The 15258-nt window shown below is 40.4% G+C and overlaps 1 protein-coding gene across 1 annotated transcript in view; it reads left to right on the plus strand.

The window, feature by feature from the left end:
- GABRG3 (gamma-aminobutyric acid type A receptor subunit gamma3) overlaps positions 1-15258 on the plus strand; it is a 569129-nt gene that overhangs the window by 509530 nt on the left and 44341 nt on the right. Inside the window, exon 6 of the mRNA XM_033190806.1 lies at positions 8980-9117. Within this exon, the coding sequence (XP_033046697.1) occupies positions 8980-9117 (138 nt within the window). The remainder of the gene's footprint in view (positions 1-8979; positions 9118-15258) is intronic.

A 15258-nucleotide genomic window follows, 5' to 3' on the forward strand; every position in this document is an offset into this window, starting at 1 on the left:
TGGAGTCTCGCTCTGTTGCCCAGGCTGGAGTGCAGTGGCACAATTTCAGCTCACTGCAACTTCTGCTTCCCAGGTTCAAGTGATTCTCCAGCCTCAACCTCCCAAGTAGCTGGGACTACAGGCACACACCACCATGCCCTGCTAATTTTTGTATTTTTAGTGGAGATGGTGTTTCATCATGTTGGCTGGGCTGGTCTTGAACTCCTGACCCCAAGTGACCTGCCCCCCCTTGGCCTCCCAAAGCCCCGGGATTACAGGTGTGAGCCACCACTCCTGGCAACATATATTGCTTTCTAGTCTGTATGCCTCTAATTGTTTTACATATTTATTTATTTACTTTCCTAAGAGTATGTTAACTAATATATAAAATGTAATGACAAATAGTAAGGAAGGCAATGGATATTACCTTGCTTTCAATTTTAAAAGGAAAAGGAACTCTATTTTCCTATTAATTTAAGTTATTGGATCTTAGGAATATATGTACTCTCTCTCTCTCTGTCTCATATATATGTATATATATAAAATATCTTTTAAATTTTAGCTGAATCAGTGTTCTTAACACAAACATACACTGCATTTTATCAAATATGTTTTGCTTTCTATGGAGATGAATGTATGATGGATTATATTCATGAATTTCTACTCTCATTCTTGCATAAATCCTATTGGATCATAATGTATTAATGTATTAAATTAAATGTGCTGATGGATTCTGTTCACTGTCATTTTATGTGAGATTTTACATTCATATTTTCAAGCAAGAATGCTTTTCTTGTGCATTCATTATTAGGTTGCATATCATTGTAATACTCACTATATAAAAATATAATTAGATATTTTTCTTGCATTTCCTACTCTCTGGGCTGAAATGGCACGAATAGCATCTGAATGTTAAAGGTTTGGTAGAATTCCCTGCATACCCATTGGCCTGGTGCTTTCTCATACTTGCCCTCTTTTTGCAGCCCTTATATGTTTCTTCTGTAGAACCCAAGTTGATTTGCAAGGAAATTTGAAACTATGGAAAAGGGGAGAAATACACCTGTCATCGACAAGTAGAACTTGTAAAGTGCAATTTTTTACAGGGGAAAATGCTATGTAATTGTGCAGTACTATGTTGACTAAGGCTGATTGTGTTAGAAGATAGTTAGAAATGATTACCTTTGTGACAGATTTGACCAGCCACTGAAATTATAAATGTCTGGTCCAAAAATCATTGATATTTTTACTTAATCTATGAAGTATTAAATTTAATAAGCTGGCTAATCAGTTTTTAGTTTTCTTTTTTCAAATGCCTAACTTTGCATATTTTATTGTTATTTAAGAAAAAAGAAATGGCTTTCACATTTTTATCATAGGTTGATAAGTCAGGTAATAAATGAAATTTATCAGGTTTCCAAAAGAATCTATGATTATGACTAGAATTGTGATTTCTCTGGGATGCTGTAGTGGATGTTACACTCAAACTGATAATTTGTGTATTAGGCTGTATCTCATGATGTGTGTGAAAGAACTGATAGTTAAAGACAGTATCCCTTCACTTTCATGAAAACACAAGGCAACCATGAAGTTAACACAAAGTATATGTAAGGGTTAAACTCTGTCTTGTCTGTCTTAAAGTTTTCTTAATATTGGTTTCTAGGTTCAAAAATCAGGAAATGCCTTGTTTCATAGGCTTTACACAGAGGCCCTGAAGAGGGACTTCTCCATCCCAGGAGCCAGGGAATGGGCCCGAACCACACTGCCACCACATGAGGTCAGACAGACAGATGGAGCAGATTAGGAATTACTTCTGCTGATATGAAGACTGCATTTTCCTAACCACAGGCATTTTCTTCTTTAAATATTTGGTGACAAGTAGTATATGTTAATATCACAAAAATACACAATTGGCAGTCAGTAGAAAGGGCCAGACCAAAATAATTTCAGAATGACTAACAAATGAAATATAAAACTATCTGAGCATGTTTCGGGGAAGTATTACTTTACAAACATAAATATAGAAATTAATGATGAATTTAATGTAAGAATGTTAAAATTCAGTATGTTGAACATCCAACAAAAAATACCAAGAGAGGAAACAAATGGGACAGGAGGTCTTTTCTAATGATTCAAAATTATCCACAAAAAAGTTGCTGTGTCCCTCCAGCGCTTTGGAAGGGCCCTTGCAAGCAAGGGCTGTGTGGTCCCAGCTTCATTAGCTTAGTGGCATGTCAATCTCTGATCAAAAGCATTCATGACCTTGATTTGGGGATCTGGAAGCCTTCTCAAGAGTAGGAAGTGTTTTATAAAAAGCCCTGCAAAGAACAAAAGTATTTCTATTAAGTCTTGGAGAAAACTATGGAAGACAGACTGTTTTTTAAATGATTGATGATTCTTAATGTTGTTTTGAAGCATTACCTGTATTTCCATAAAGGTCAAGACAATAAGCAGTTTGGAAACGATCACCTCTCTACTCTTGAGAAAAGTGGATTTATAAAAAGGGTGGCTGGCTGGGCGCAGTGGTTCACGCCTGTAATCCCAGCACTTTGGGAGGCTGAGGCGAGTGGATCATGAGGTCAGGAGTTCAAGACCAGCCTGACCAACATGGTGAAACCCCGTCTCTACTAAAAATACAAACATTAGCCAGGCATGGTGGCAGGCGTCTGTAATCCCAGTTACTCAGAAGGCTGAGGCAGGAGAATCGCTTGAACCTGGAAGGCAGAGGTTGCAGTGAGCTGAGATCACGCCACTGCACTCCAGCCTGGGCTACACAGTGAGACTCCGTCTCAAAAAAAATCTTTCTAAGTTGAGGAACTTGAATTTGGGGAACATGACAATCAGAAGAACAGATGGAGACCAGTGTTGTGCAGAGGGTGAAGGGATGGACACTGGAGTCATACATCCTAACCTTATACTCTGCCTCTTCATTATTACATTGTTCAGTGTCTCAGTGCCTCAGCTTTCTTATCTGTAAAGTGGGGACAGTCATGTCTATGTCATTAGAATTGTTGTGAGACTTACTATATAGAAAGCCCTTGGAACAGTTCGTAGACTATAGTTACGGTTGTATGGACAGTGATATGATCGTGATGACCATGATGATGATGGTGATGATTGTGATGATGATGGTGATGACGATATTGTTGGTGATGGTAATAGTGGTGATGATGATAATAACGGTGGTGGTGGTGATGGTGATGATGGTAATGATTGTGATGGTAATGGTGATGATGTTGGTGATAGTAATCATGTTGGTGGTGATGGTGATGATGATGGTGATAGTAATAATGGTAGTGGTGATGGTGATGATGATGATAATAATAATGGTAGTGGTGATGGTGATGATGATATTGTCGATGATGGTAGTCATGATGATGGTGATAGTGGTGATGATGATGATAGTAACGGTAGTGGTGGTGATGGTGATGATGGTAATGATGATTGCAATGGTGATGGTGATGATAGTAGTGGTGATGGTGATGATATTGTTGATGGTGGTGGTCATGATGATGGTGATAGTAGTGATGATGATGATGATGATAGTAATGGTGGTGGTGATGGTGATGATGTTAGTGATGGTAATGATGGTGGTGGTGATGGTGATGATGGTAATGATGATTGTGATGGTGATGATGTTGGTGATAGTAATAATGGTAGTGGTGGTGATGACGGTATTGATTGTGATGGTGACAATGATGGTGATAGTAATGGTGGTGGTGGTGATGGTGATGATGGTAATGATGATTATGATAGTGATGGTGATGATGGTACTGATGATTGTGATGGTGATGATGATGGTGGTGGTGATAATGTTAATAGTGATGTGGTGGTGGTGAATATAGTGATGATGACAGTGATGATGGCAAAGGTAGGAAGAAGTAGAGGCAAGGAATTCAAGGAAATATCGTGGCTGAGTATTGGATGACCACTACATTGACCAGGCTCAACGATTAAAATAAGAATATAAAAGCAACAACAACAACAACCACAAAAAACCAGCAAAGAACTCAGTGGCTACTACAGCAAATACATAATCTATAAAATTAGTCCAGGAGAGTCACTTAGCAAATAAGTGGCAAGAAGAGAAACAACAGAAACAGGGACAACAACAAACTCTGGAGTGGAGGAAGGGATCTGATATCAGAGTTGTTCCAATATGTTGTCTACAAGCAACAAAAAATCACAAAACCTTAAAAGAACAGAAAAACATGACACACACAAAGGAAAAAGCTATTAATAGAAATTATCATTAAAGAATTCTAGATATTGGATGTGTCAGACAAATACTTTAAAAATATGTGTAACGAACTTAAGGAAATCATGCCTAAAAAAAATCAAAGGAAAGTATGACAACTAGATATCACCAAATAGACAATATCAGTGAAAAGGTAGAAACGGTTGAAAAAGAACCAGTAGAAATGCTAGAGTTGAAAAGTACAATTACTGCAATAAAAATAATCACTGGGTCGGCATAATAACAGATCTGAGTATAAAGAAGAAAGGATCAGCAAACTTGAAGATAAACCAATGGAGATTATCAAGTCAGTGGAATAAAATGAAAAATGAACGAAGAAAAATATAGAGAAATGAATATACCTGTGACACTTCATGAAGAATACCAACAAACACATAATGGGAATCTCAGAGGAGAAAAGAGAAACAAGGACAAAATTACTTGAAAAAATAGTGGCCAAAAATTTGACAAAACAATTCATTTATACATCTAAGAATGTCAACAAACCCCAACGAACTTAATGAGATTGACATCTATACACATCATAGTGAAACTAACAATGTTAAAGACAAAGAGAACATTTTGAAAACAGCAAGAGAAAAGCAATATTTACTTACAGGTGAATCACAATATGATTAGCAGCAGATTTCTAATGAGAAATCATGGAAGCCATTAAGAATATTAGATCACACCTTCAGAGTGTTGAAAGAAATGACTGTCAACAAATAATTATATTCCTAGCAAAATTATCCTCAAAAACAAAGAAGGAAAAATCAAAAGACAAGTCACATCCACACAAAAACTTGCACCTATATGTTTATCACAAAGCTTTATTCATAAATGCCCAAACTTAGAAGCAACCAAGATGGCTTTCAGTAGGTGAATTGATAAATAAAATGTGGTATATCTAGATAATGGAATATTATTCAGCAAATGAAATGAGCTCTTAAGCCAGGAAGACAGGGAAAAACTTAAATGCACATTACTAATAAGCAAACCTGAAATAGCTACATGCTATATGAGTCCAACCTTAAGACACTCTAGAAAAGAAAAACCATGGAGACAGTAAAAGGATCAGTAGTTGCTAAGGCGAAGGATGGCAGGGAGGGATGAATAGGTGGAGCACAGGGGATTTGTAGGGTAGGAAAGATACTCTGTACAATACCGTAGTTGTGGATACAGGTCATCATACATTTATCCAAACCCATAGAACATACAACACCGAAAGTGAACCCTAAGGTAAACTATGGACTCTTAGTAACAACGATATAATTAATCAGTTGTAACCGATGTACCATTCTGCAGCAGGATATTGATAATGAGGGAGGCTGTGCATGTGTGGGGCAGGGGGTATACAGGAAATCTCTGAACTTTCCACTCAGTTTTGCTGTAAACCTAGAAGTACACTCAAAAATAAATTCTATTAAAAAGAAAACAAAGCCGGGCACAGTGGCTCACACCTATAATCCCAGCACTTTGGAAGGCCAAGGCAGACAGATCACAAGGTCAGGAGATCAAGACCATCCTGGCTAACATGGTGAAACCCCGTCTCTACTAAAAATACCAAAAACAAAAAACAAAAAACAAAAAAAAAAACAGCCAGGCGTGGTGGCGGCCGCCTGTAGTCCCTGCTACTTGGGAGGCTGAGGCAGGAGAATGCTGTGAACCCAGGAGGTGGAGGTTGCAGTGAGCTGAGATTGTGCCACTGCACTCCAGCCTGGGCAACAGAGCGAGACTCCATCTCAAAAAAAAGAAAGAAAAAAAGAAAAAGAAAAGAAAGGAATTCTGGAGACGGATGCTGGTGGTGGTTGCACACCATTGTGAATGTACCTTATGCCACCAAATTGTGTCCTCAAAAATGATTCAAATGATACACTTTACATTATGTATATACTACTACAATAAAAAAATGCCAGTCACTGCAAAAGGGATGAACCACAGAAAGGGAGAAAATACTTTAAAATATGTATCTGATAAGGGACTTGTACCCAAAATATACAAATAACTCTTAAAACTCAACAATATAAAAACCACCCAATTAAGAAATCAGCAAAAGATCTGAACAAACATCTCACCAAAGAAAACATACATATGGCCAATAAAAGCATGAGAATATGCTCAGTATTAGCAAATTCTAATATGCTCAGCATGAGAATATGCTCAGTATTAGCATATTCTAATATGCTCAGCATGAGAATATGCTCAGTATTAGCATATTCTAATATGCTCAGCATGAGAATATGCTCAGTATTAGCAGTCGTTGGAGAAATACAAATCGAAACAATGGTGAAATGCCACGTCACACCTGCTGCAATTGTTATCACTGAAAAGACAGAAACTAACACGTGTTGCAGAGGATATGGAGAAATTGAAACCCTGGTACATTGCTACAGGATTTTAAGTTCCAGCCACTTTGGAAGACAATCTGGCAGTTCCTCAACATGTTAAATGTAGTTCCCCAGACTCAACAATTCCACTCCGAGGTGTATAACCAAGAGAACTGAAAACATGTATCAACACAAAATCCTGTACACAAATGCCCATAACAACATTCATAATCATGAAAAAATGGACTCAACCGAAAGGTCTACCAACTGATTAATGGATAAACAAAGTATGATACATCTACAATGAAATATTATTTGGCAATAAATAAGAATGGAGGGCCAGGGGCAGTGGCTTGTGCCTGTAATCCCAGCACTTTGGGAGGCCGAGGCAGGTGGATCACAAGGTCAGGAGATCGAGACCATCCTGGCTAACGCAGTGAAACCCCATCTCAGCTAAAAATACAAAAAATTCGTTGAGTTTGGTCGTGGGTGCCTATAGTCCCAGCTACTTGGGAGGCTGAGGCAGGAGAATGGCGTGAACCTGGGAGGCGGAGCTTGCAGTGAGCCGAGATCGCGCCACTGCACTCCAGCCTGGGCGACAGAGTGAGACTCTGTCTCAAGAGAAAAAAAAAATGAATGAAGTACTGATATGTGCTACGATAGGAGTGAACCTTGAACACATTATGCTAAGTGAAATAAGCTATTTACAGAAGCTCACATATCATATGATTCCATTTATATAAAATGTCCAGAATAGACCAAACTGTAGTGACAGACAATATAAGTGACTGCCTAGGACTAGGTGAGGTGGGTGGTGGGTGTGGGGAGGAAAAGGGGGGAAAAGGGGAGTGACCACGACTTGGTCAGGTGGTTCATCTTGGTGATGAAAATATTCTAAAATTAGATTAGGGTGATGGTTCCACCATTCAGAGAATATGTGATAACCCTCCGATTTGGGCACACTGAATGTGTGAATTTATGTATGTGCATTATATCTCAAATAAAGGTGATTTTAAAACAAAGTTAAAAAGGAAGAATTATAGCGTAGAGCACCTTTCGTAATTATGGCAGCCGAATGGGGATAGAAAGCAGTTGGGACGTGGCCAATGGTCAAGTACAGTGTTTGATTCCTTCACAGAAATGCTTCAGGCTGGCTCTGGGTCCCTTGAGCGTAGCATTTTCAAGTGCGAGGAGAGCATGTGTCCTTGCTGTGTTGACAATGATTTCACCGGGCAACCCACAATCAGAAAGCGGGGCATGCCTGGGCTTTATTTTAGTCTTTCAATGATGGAGCCAAGCCAGCAACGTCAGGCAAAGAGGGAAGAAACTCAAGAAGGCAGATTGCCTTTAAGAATTTTGCAAACTGATTTAAATGTTTAATCAGCACATTTCAACCACTTTATTAATATGTTTGCATACATATGTGTGCACTAAGGCAGGGCTTTTAGTATTCAGGATAACTCATCAAGATGGTGCATACATTTCTTCCAGAGTCATGCCATCAGTGTCTGCATGAATCAGTGAAGGCGGAGAACGCTAATGCTGTCACGTGTTGCCGATGACACAAGGCCTAGACCTATTCTTGAGAGTAGTGGGGCAGACACAGCTGCAGAGCCTGCAGATCAGGCAGGAAAAAGAGAGCAGGTGCACCAGGCCATAGAGCTCCAGCAGAGAGGGGATGGTGTTATCCCAAGCATGGTTCAGAAGTGGGGAATTCAGGAGTACAGATGCAGGCAGAAAAGCAGGCATCTGGCAAATATCCAGCTCTGGCTCAGGGAGCCAGGGAGCCCTGGTGACAGCGCCTACAGGGCGGGACAGAGCACCTGCCTGATGTCATGATCTAGGCAGTCACCAACTTGGGCCCCAGGCAGCAGAAACGCCAGGCTTACCCTTCCTGGAGTAATTAACCACATGAGAAAGGGTCCCTGAAGCAGGTCAATATTCACCTATCAAAGCTGGAGACTGATAGGAGAAAGGGTCTATCGAATTCTGGAGTGATTCCCTTACTGAGTTCCTCTTTCCTGAGATCTGGATGGAACACATTTTGGGGAAGGGTGGAAGGTGTATGGGCATGGGCCATGTAGTTAGATCTGCATGGCAAGGACTCAGAGTCTGGGAGCCATTGACAAGCACCTCCACTCCTTGAAGGCCGATGGCAGCTACGGCTCTCCAAGGTTAAAGAAATGAAGACACCACCCCCTGTGTGTTGAGAGTGGCCAGGCCTATGTGGTGGAGCGCCTGGCCATTCATGAAAATCTGCAGTGGGATTAGGTGGCGTTCGGCCGTTCATTTTTCGAGTTTCTGTGTCTTGGAGGAAAACTGAGAGAGCACATATGGCCTAAAAGTTTAACTCCTATTCATTGATCAGAATTATAATTTTCACTTTAATGATTTATAAATGTGTACCTTCAAGCGCTAATGTTTGCTCTGTATTTTTAGATGGCTATCCCAAAGAAGAAATGATTTATAGATGGAGAAAAAATTCAGTGGAGGCGGCTGACCAGAAATCATGGCGGCTTTATCAGTTTGACTTCATGGGCCTCAGAAACACCACAGAAATCGTGACAACGTCTGCAGGTAGGAATTTACTGAAAGAGGCACAGCTCTCCAAATTCAGCGAGGCCTAACGCCATATGTAGTCATATCCTTAATGTCCCAGCCTTTCGGGTAACCATGATACATTAGTGATACTGGAGACAAAACAAGTGATTCAAAGTGAAACTGTGTTTTAATGTTTTAATTGGTATGGGAGAGGGATGATTAGAATTAATTCATATTTTTGAATCCAGGCTGTGTTTGCATAATGTCTATAAACCTAGGTATAAACTTAACCTAACTCACTACTGACCATATTTACACAAACCAATTTTACTGAAGGGGAGAATTCTGCAAATTTCCATGTACAAGAAGAATCAGATATTATTGAGAATCCACACATAAAAGAAGCTGGTTTGACATGTCCTTTGAGTTTCAATTCTTTTTATTTACTCTAAGTTTTATCTTTAACTCTGAGTTTCTTTTTCAATGATTGAGCACAATAATTACCTACCAATTTGATTTTATGAAGTGATTATGACATGCATATTCAAAATCCTGTAATTAAATAAAAAGAGTTCTTCTGCCTATGAATATATGTGAATGTGTTTTGTTTTGCTTTTTGTCTTATGTCTTATGTTGTTGTTTTCTGGTTTGGGTATTTCATTATTCCTACGGTCTACTTTTTCACAACTGATTTTCCTTTGGCAGGGTGTGGGGTGCAAATGGGGGTAGAGTCAGCTTTTCTACTGATATTATTTGTTAGTATGAGGAATTTGTTGGCTCTTAAAATTATCTAATACTTTATTTTATTGATGAGTAGATTAAGATGCCAGTTTTGAGAATTAATGGTAAATATCTTTAAAGCCTAGTCTTAATTCTTGGTACCACTGTAAAATAGAGAGTTATTGACACATCAAGAAAAGTCCTGAAAAAGTTACCTGATTAAGGGAGAAAAGCAAAAGATTCTCTATGGGTGTCATGGTGGAAAATTTGAGAAATGGGGTCTGTGTTTAAATGTTAAACAATGATAATGTTAAATAATGGAACACCACAATTTATGTAAATGAACTGCGGACGCAGTGCAAAGGAAAATGTTTTGGGATGCTTGCTGCCAATTAAGAGGCACCTACCTTGGTCATGTAATTCCCTGTCTTAAAGGCTGCCAGGCACCAGCAGACCTTTGGGGTCTTAGGCTGCCTGAAGGGAGTTACCAAGCAGCAGGGAGGACTGCTCTAGCATTTACATCCCAAAAGTCACTGCTTCTCCTTTCCTGGTGTTCTCAAAACAAAAGGAAATGCAAAGTTAAGCGGAACCCAACTAACTCAGGGGATTTTGAAATTGATTGCAAGCAAATACTAGCTCAGGAAAGTGACACATAGAGGGAGACAGCAGATTTGAGGCAACAGTCTGAGCAATTCTTGTGCTGGGTGTTACTGTGGCTCTTAAAGAAATTATCATCGATCTCTAAAGTCATATTTTTAGTAAGTTTTACAACCATATTCGATCTTCTGTATAATTACACTTGTAAGGAAAATGTCCTTTGGATAATAAAAAAATTTCCCATTTCATATGCTCGTGACGGACGCATGGTAGCTGGAGCCCACAAGCATGAGAAGTCACGCTCTGCCTGCAACTGGGGTGTGTTGTTGCGTGTTTTCAGGCCACATCCAGCGTCGATTCAGGCGTCAGCAGTTCACTGTTTCATGAATATGCATGAAACGCCATTGCTTGCTAAAGGTGATTGACATTTTCACAATGTGGAGGATCACCCATGAGGCTGTGATGGCATTGGAAAGGGTCCCTGTCAGATAAATGCCTTTTTATAGGCAACTGTTATTCCTTGTTTCTCCATCTCCTAACTCAAAATTATGACTATGGCAATAACACACTTACTTACATAATCCCTTTTTTCCAAGAAAATGAAAGCATTTGCAACACTGTCTACTTGGTTCTCACAAGTCGTTGTAAAGTTTGAAAAGGATGGATATGATTGTGCCAAGTTTTCAAGCTTATGTAAATAATTCTACTAGGGAACTTATTTGTGAAATGGAAACACGTTGGGAAACCTCAGAATCAGGAGAACGAGATGTGAAGCCTGCAGGTGCATTGCCAAGTCCAGGCCCTGGGAGGTGGCCTGTGTCTATTATTGCCTCCCACCATCCTCTCACTGTGGCTACTGTGGCCCGCCATGCTTTGGGCACAGCCCTAAACATCTGCATTTATTTGACTGGACTCACTTTTCTCTGTTGGGATAATGTGAATATCAAAAATATTATTTATGACATTCTGAGACTTGAATGTAATATATTAAATATGTTTATTTAAAATGCAAAAAGACTGTTCAAAAACATTAGTCACTGAATTAGTTTCCTGGAGCTGCTTTCACAGTTCTACCAACTGTGGCTCAAACAACAGAAACATTTTGTCTCTCAGTTCTGGAGGCTGGAAGTCTAAAATCAAGATGGCAGGCTTGGCATCTTCCGAGTGCCGTGAGGGAAGGATCTGCTCCAGGCCTCTCTCGTTGGCTTGCAGGTAGTATTCTCTCCATGTCCTTCTAATGTGCAGCGAATTCAAGAAGTGAATTCTGTTCTATTGTCTTCTTCCTGGAGGTGTTGATCTCTGTGTCTGCATTTCCTCTTTCTATAGAAACACCAGTCATATTGGATTAGCCCTGCCTTCATGACCTCAACTTAACCATTTTCAAAGGCTCTATTTCCAAATAAGGTCATGTTCACAGTACTGTGGGTTAGGACTCTAACATCTTTGGGTGAATACAATTTAACCCATGGCAGTAATGAAGAAAGTTTAGCACATTATGAAGAGTAGCATTTCAATTGCATTGGGAAATGAGATGTTCTCTTTGTCCCAGACATATCTGTTTTACTTGGACTTCCCAGTAAGTCCAAGTGTCTTGGACTTCTGATTGGCACAACGGTGTGCTTTGTTAGGTTACTGATGGTCTTGAACAGTCTCTGTGCAGTCTTTGTGCCTTCCTCAACTATTCTCCAAGAACAATTGCAGCTGACCTTTCCTTTGCACTAGCCAGAGGCCACCGTGCATAATAAAAATCAGAGACTTGTTTTTCCTTTTTTTTTTTTTGAGACGGAGTTTCACTCTTGCTACCCACGCTGGAGTGCAATGGCATGATCTCGGCTCACTGCGACCACCACCTCCTAGGTTCAAGCAATTCTCCTGCCTCAGCCTCTCAAGTAGCTGGGATTACAGGCTCCTGCCACCACGCCCGGCTAATTTTTTGTATTTTTAGTAGAGACAAGGTTTCACCATGTTGGCCAGGCTGGTCTCGAACTCCTGACCTCACGTGGTCCACCCTTCTGGGCCTCCCAAAGTGCTGAGATTACAGGTGTGAGCCACTGTGCCCAGCAAATCAAACTTTTTGTTATCTCTTCTATATATCTATATCTATCTACCAATTGCAATAAGAAGTAAACCTCTTACTTTTTTTATTCTAATACTTTAAAATATCTGTAGGCATTCCATCACTGAGAATAATCTGCAGCAATTTCAAGGAAGTATACCTTGGAATTGTCAGAAACAGGCTGATGGTAAAACGTTCAGCTTTGGTTTTCAATAAATGTTGTTAATTAAAAAGAAGCTCAATATATATGGATATGCATACATGTATGAGTTGATATACACACATATATTTCCTGTGCTGTCAGCTGAGAAGTCCTAGGAGCAACAACACTGCAGGAGCAATAAGTACCCTTAGTGCCCAGATCTTGGCTTCTGATATCATTCTCCAATTAAAGGAACCAGGGCTCCTTGGAAAAGTGGCAGATTGTGAGGCTGCAGCAGGGAATATACAATGTGAGCCTAGAGAATCTTGCAGTTCCAGAAACCAAGACATGCTAACCACTCACTTCACACCCACCCACCTACACACAAAATCATGGGGCCATATCAACAGATGCCAACTAAAAGATATTACAATGGTCAAAGCCAAAAATGTGAGCAGCAAGATAAATACGGTAGTATTGGATTATAACCCAAGAAAAAAAATCAATACCCATGAGGCCACACTGATGCAAATAAATGAATAAATACATACATACCTACATGGGAGGACCCAGACAAATCCCCCATGCAGAATTTCACATGATTTATGTAGATGTTATTCCCTCAAGGAGGCAGGGCATAGCTCCCACTCTTTAATTGTGGGCTGCACCTGGTGACTTTCTTCCAAAGAGCACAGGAGGAGACAAAGGAAGAAGATGCACAGGGGATACGTCTGGTGAACACCACTCGGCCAGGTGATCGGTGAACATGGTCAGTGATTATACATGGTGATCCTGTGTACCCTGCATACGAGGCGATGAAAATCCTCTTTACGAGTCTGGAAAGAAGGTGGCTATGAAAAGTTATCCTCTTGGGTTAGTGCATCAGTGAGTCAATAATTAAAATACCTATGAGCCATTATCTCAGAGAGAAAGGAAGGAAAGATAAATGGACTCTATACTCCAGACATTTTCTGAATTTCAAAACTGTGAAAAGAAGAAAGTGAAGAAAACAAGGAGAAAGGGTCTGAAAAGTAGACTCTGTCAGGGAGGGCAAGATAAGGAAAGCGCACCACTGAGGATGCACCAGGAAGGGGGGTCGCGGTGAACATGCCACTGGAGCTAGAGCCCCTGGAGTTATCTGTACAGCAAGTGCAAAAGAGACTAAAAAGCCCGTCAGACTACAGCTGAGCCTTCAGTCATCCCAGCCCCTGGTGGCATGAAGGTGATCACTCCCAATCTTTGGCCTGGAAAAGAGAATGAAGAGTCCCCCCTCGAAGGATAATAAAATTTTATTTTTTACAGATTTTCATACAAAAAGTGCACCGTGGCCAAATGATCAAAACCCAAAAATCACACAGGTATCTGACTTTTTACCAGAAATCATGGCAACCAGAAGCCAGTGGAATTCCAAATGTGAAAAGAAACAGAGAATATTCTATAAAAAAGCCAATAAAAATAATGGTGAACTAATGATGTGTTCGGGCTAAAGAAAAACAAGAAGAGAGAAAGAGATTGACTCTATGATCTCTAGCAAGCTGCTTCTCTCCCTTGTGTAAAACCCTTATGACATTTGCAGGTTAATCCATATCTTTGCCATATCAAGGCTGCCCGTAATGCCCATTTGAACCTGAGTCCAGTTGTCTAAAATAATTTGGGTAGAATGCGCGGCGCTTTTTCCTCACCCACAGCAGGTTTGTAAGATAGGACTGGAAGTATGAAGGCTGCTTTGCAATGGGCATATACCTACAGCAAGCTGAGGGGCGCTCAGGTCAGGCTCAGAGCGTGCTTAGAGGCGGCTTTGTAGTGGAAGTGAGCCTAGCAAAGGCTCCCTGACGTCACAGGAAGAGATCAAGGAAGCAGCCTGGGGCTTCTTTGCACCGGGAGCTTTCCCTCTGCTGCCTGGTTTATTACACCACCATGAAGAGGCTCCCTCAGAGACTAGTTATCATGGTCAAAACAGTCAGGAGAAACGCTGCTCTCCCATGGCGGTGGCAAAGCCACATGGCTTGATGTGGACATCTGATGTTTTGGAGGTTGATTCAGTCTTTATGTGTAGAAGCTTCTCTAAGGAATTCTCCAAACTCCAAAAAATGATTCTCTATATAAAGTTTTTGATATTGTGTGTTTAATATCCCAGCTCATTAAAAAATACATGTATTTCCTCCGGCAGTGCCCACTGGGAGGGAGGGAGCACAGAGCGCAGGAGCTCCAGTGCTAGAGTCAGACCACACTCTGCTTGAACGAATCTGCACCACTTACCTGCTCTGAGACCTTGGGCAATTCCTCTGACCCGTCCGTGCACTTCCCTCCTAAGTGAGAGGGAAACTGCCTCCTCCTTTATATGGGTATTGTGAATTTCAGTGAATGAATGCATGCCGAATACATAATTGCCAGTATAGATATACAAATATTGCCTATTATTACTGACTCAGTGTAGTTCCTGTGAGGGAGAATTGAGAGATTTACGCATTGTCTTTCTTCAGTAATCATCCACTAAGTCAGCTGCCAGCATTGTATTCAATGAGACGTGAGATTTATATCTTGAATGCAAATAGGAATATATGTTTAAATAGCTCTTGCAGAAGAAACTCAAAAAGTGGTTTCTTCTTGGCTTTTTGTCATATTTTTCTGAATGCAATCTGGGTAATGTATCAGTCTGGGT

The sequence above is a fragment of the Trachypithecus francoisi genome, unplaced genomic scaffold (assembly GCF_009764315.1).
Source record: "Trachypithecus francoisi isolate TF-2019V2 unplaced genomic scaffold, Tfra_2.0 Lachesis_group3, whole genome shotgun sequence".
Classification (NCBI taxonomy): Eukaryota; Metazoa; Chordata; class Mammalia; order Primates; family Cercopithecidae; genus Trachypithecus; species Trachypithecus francoisi.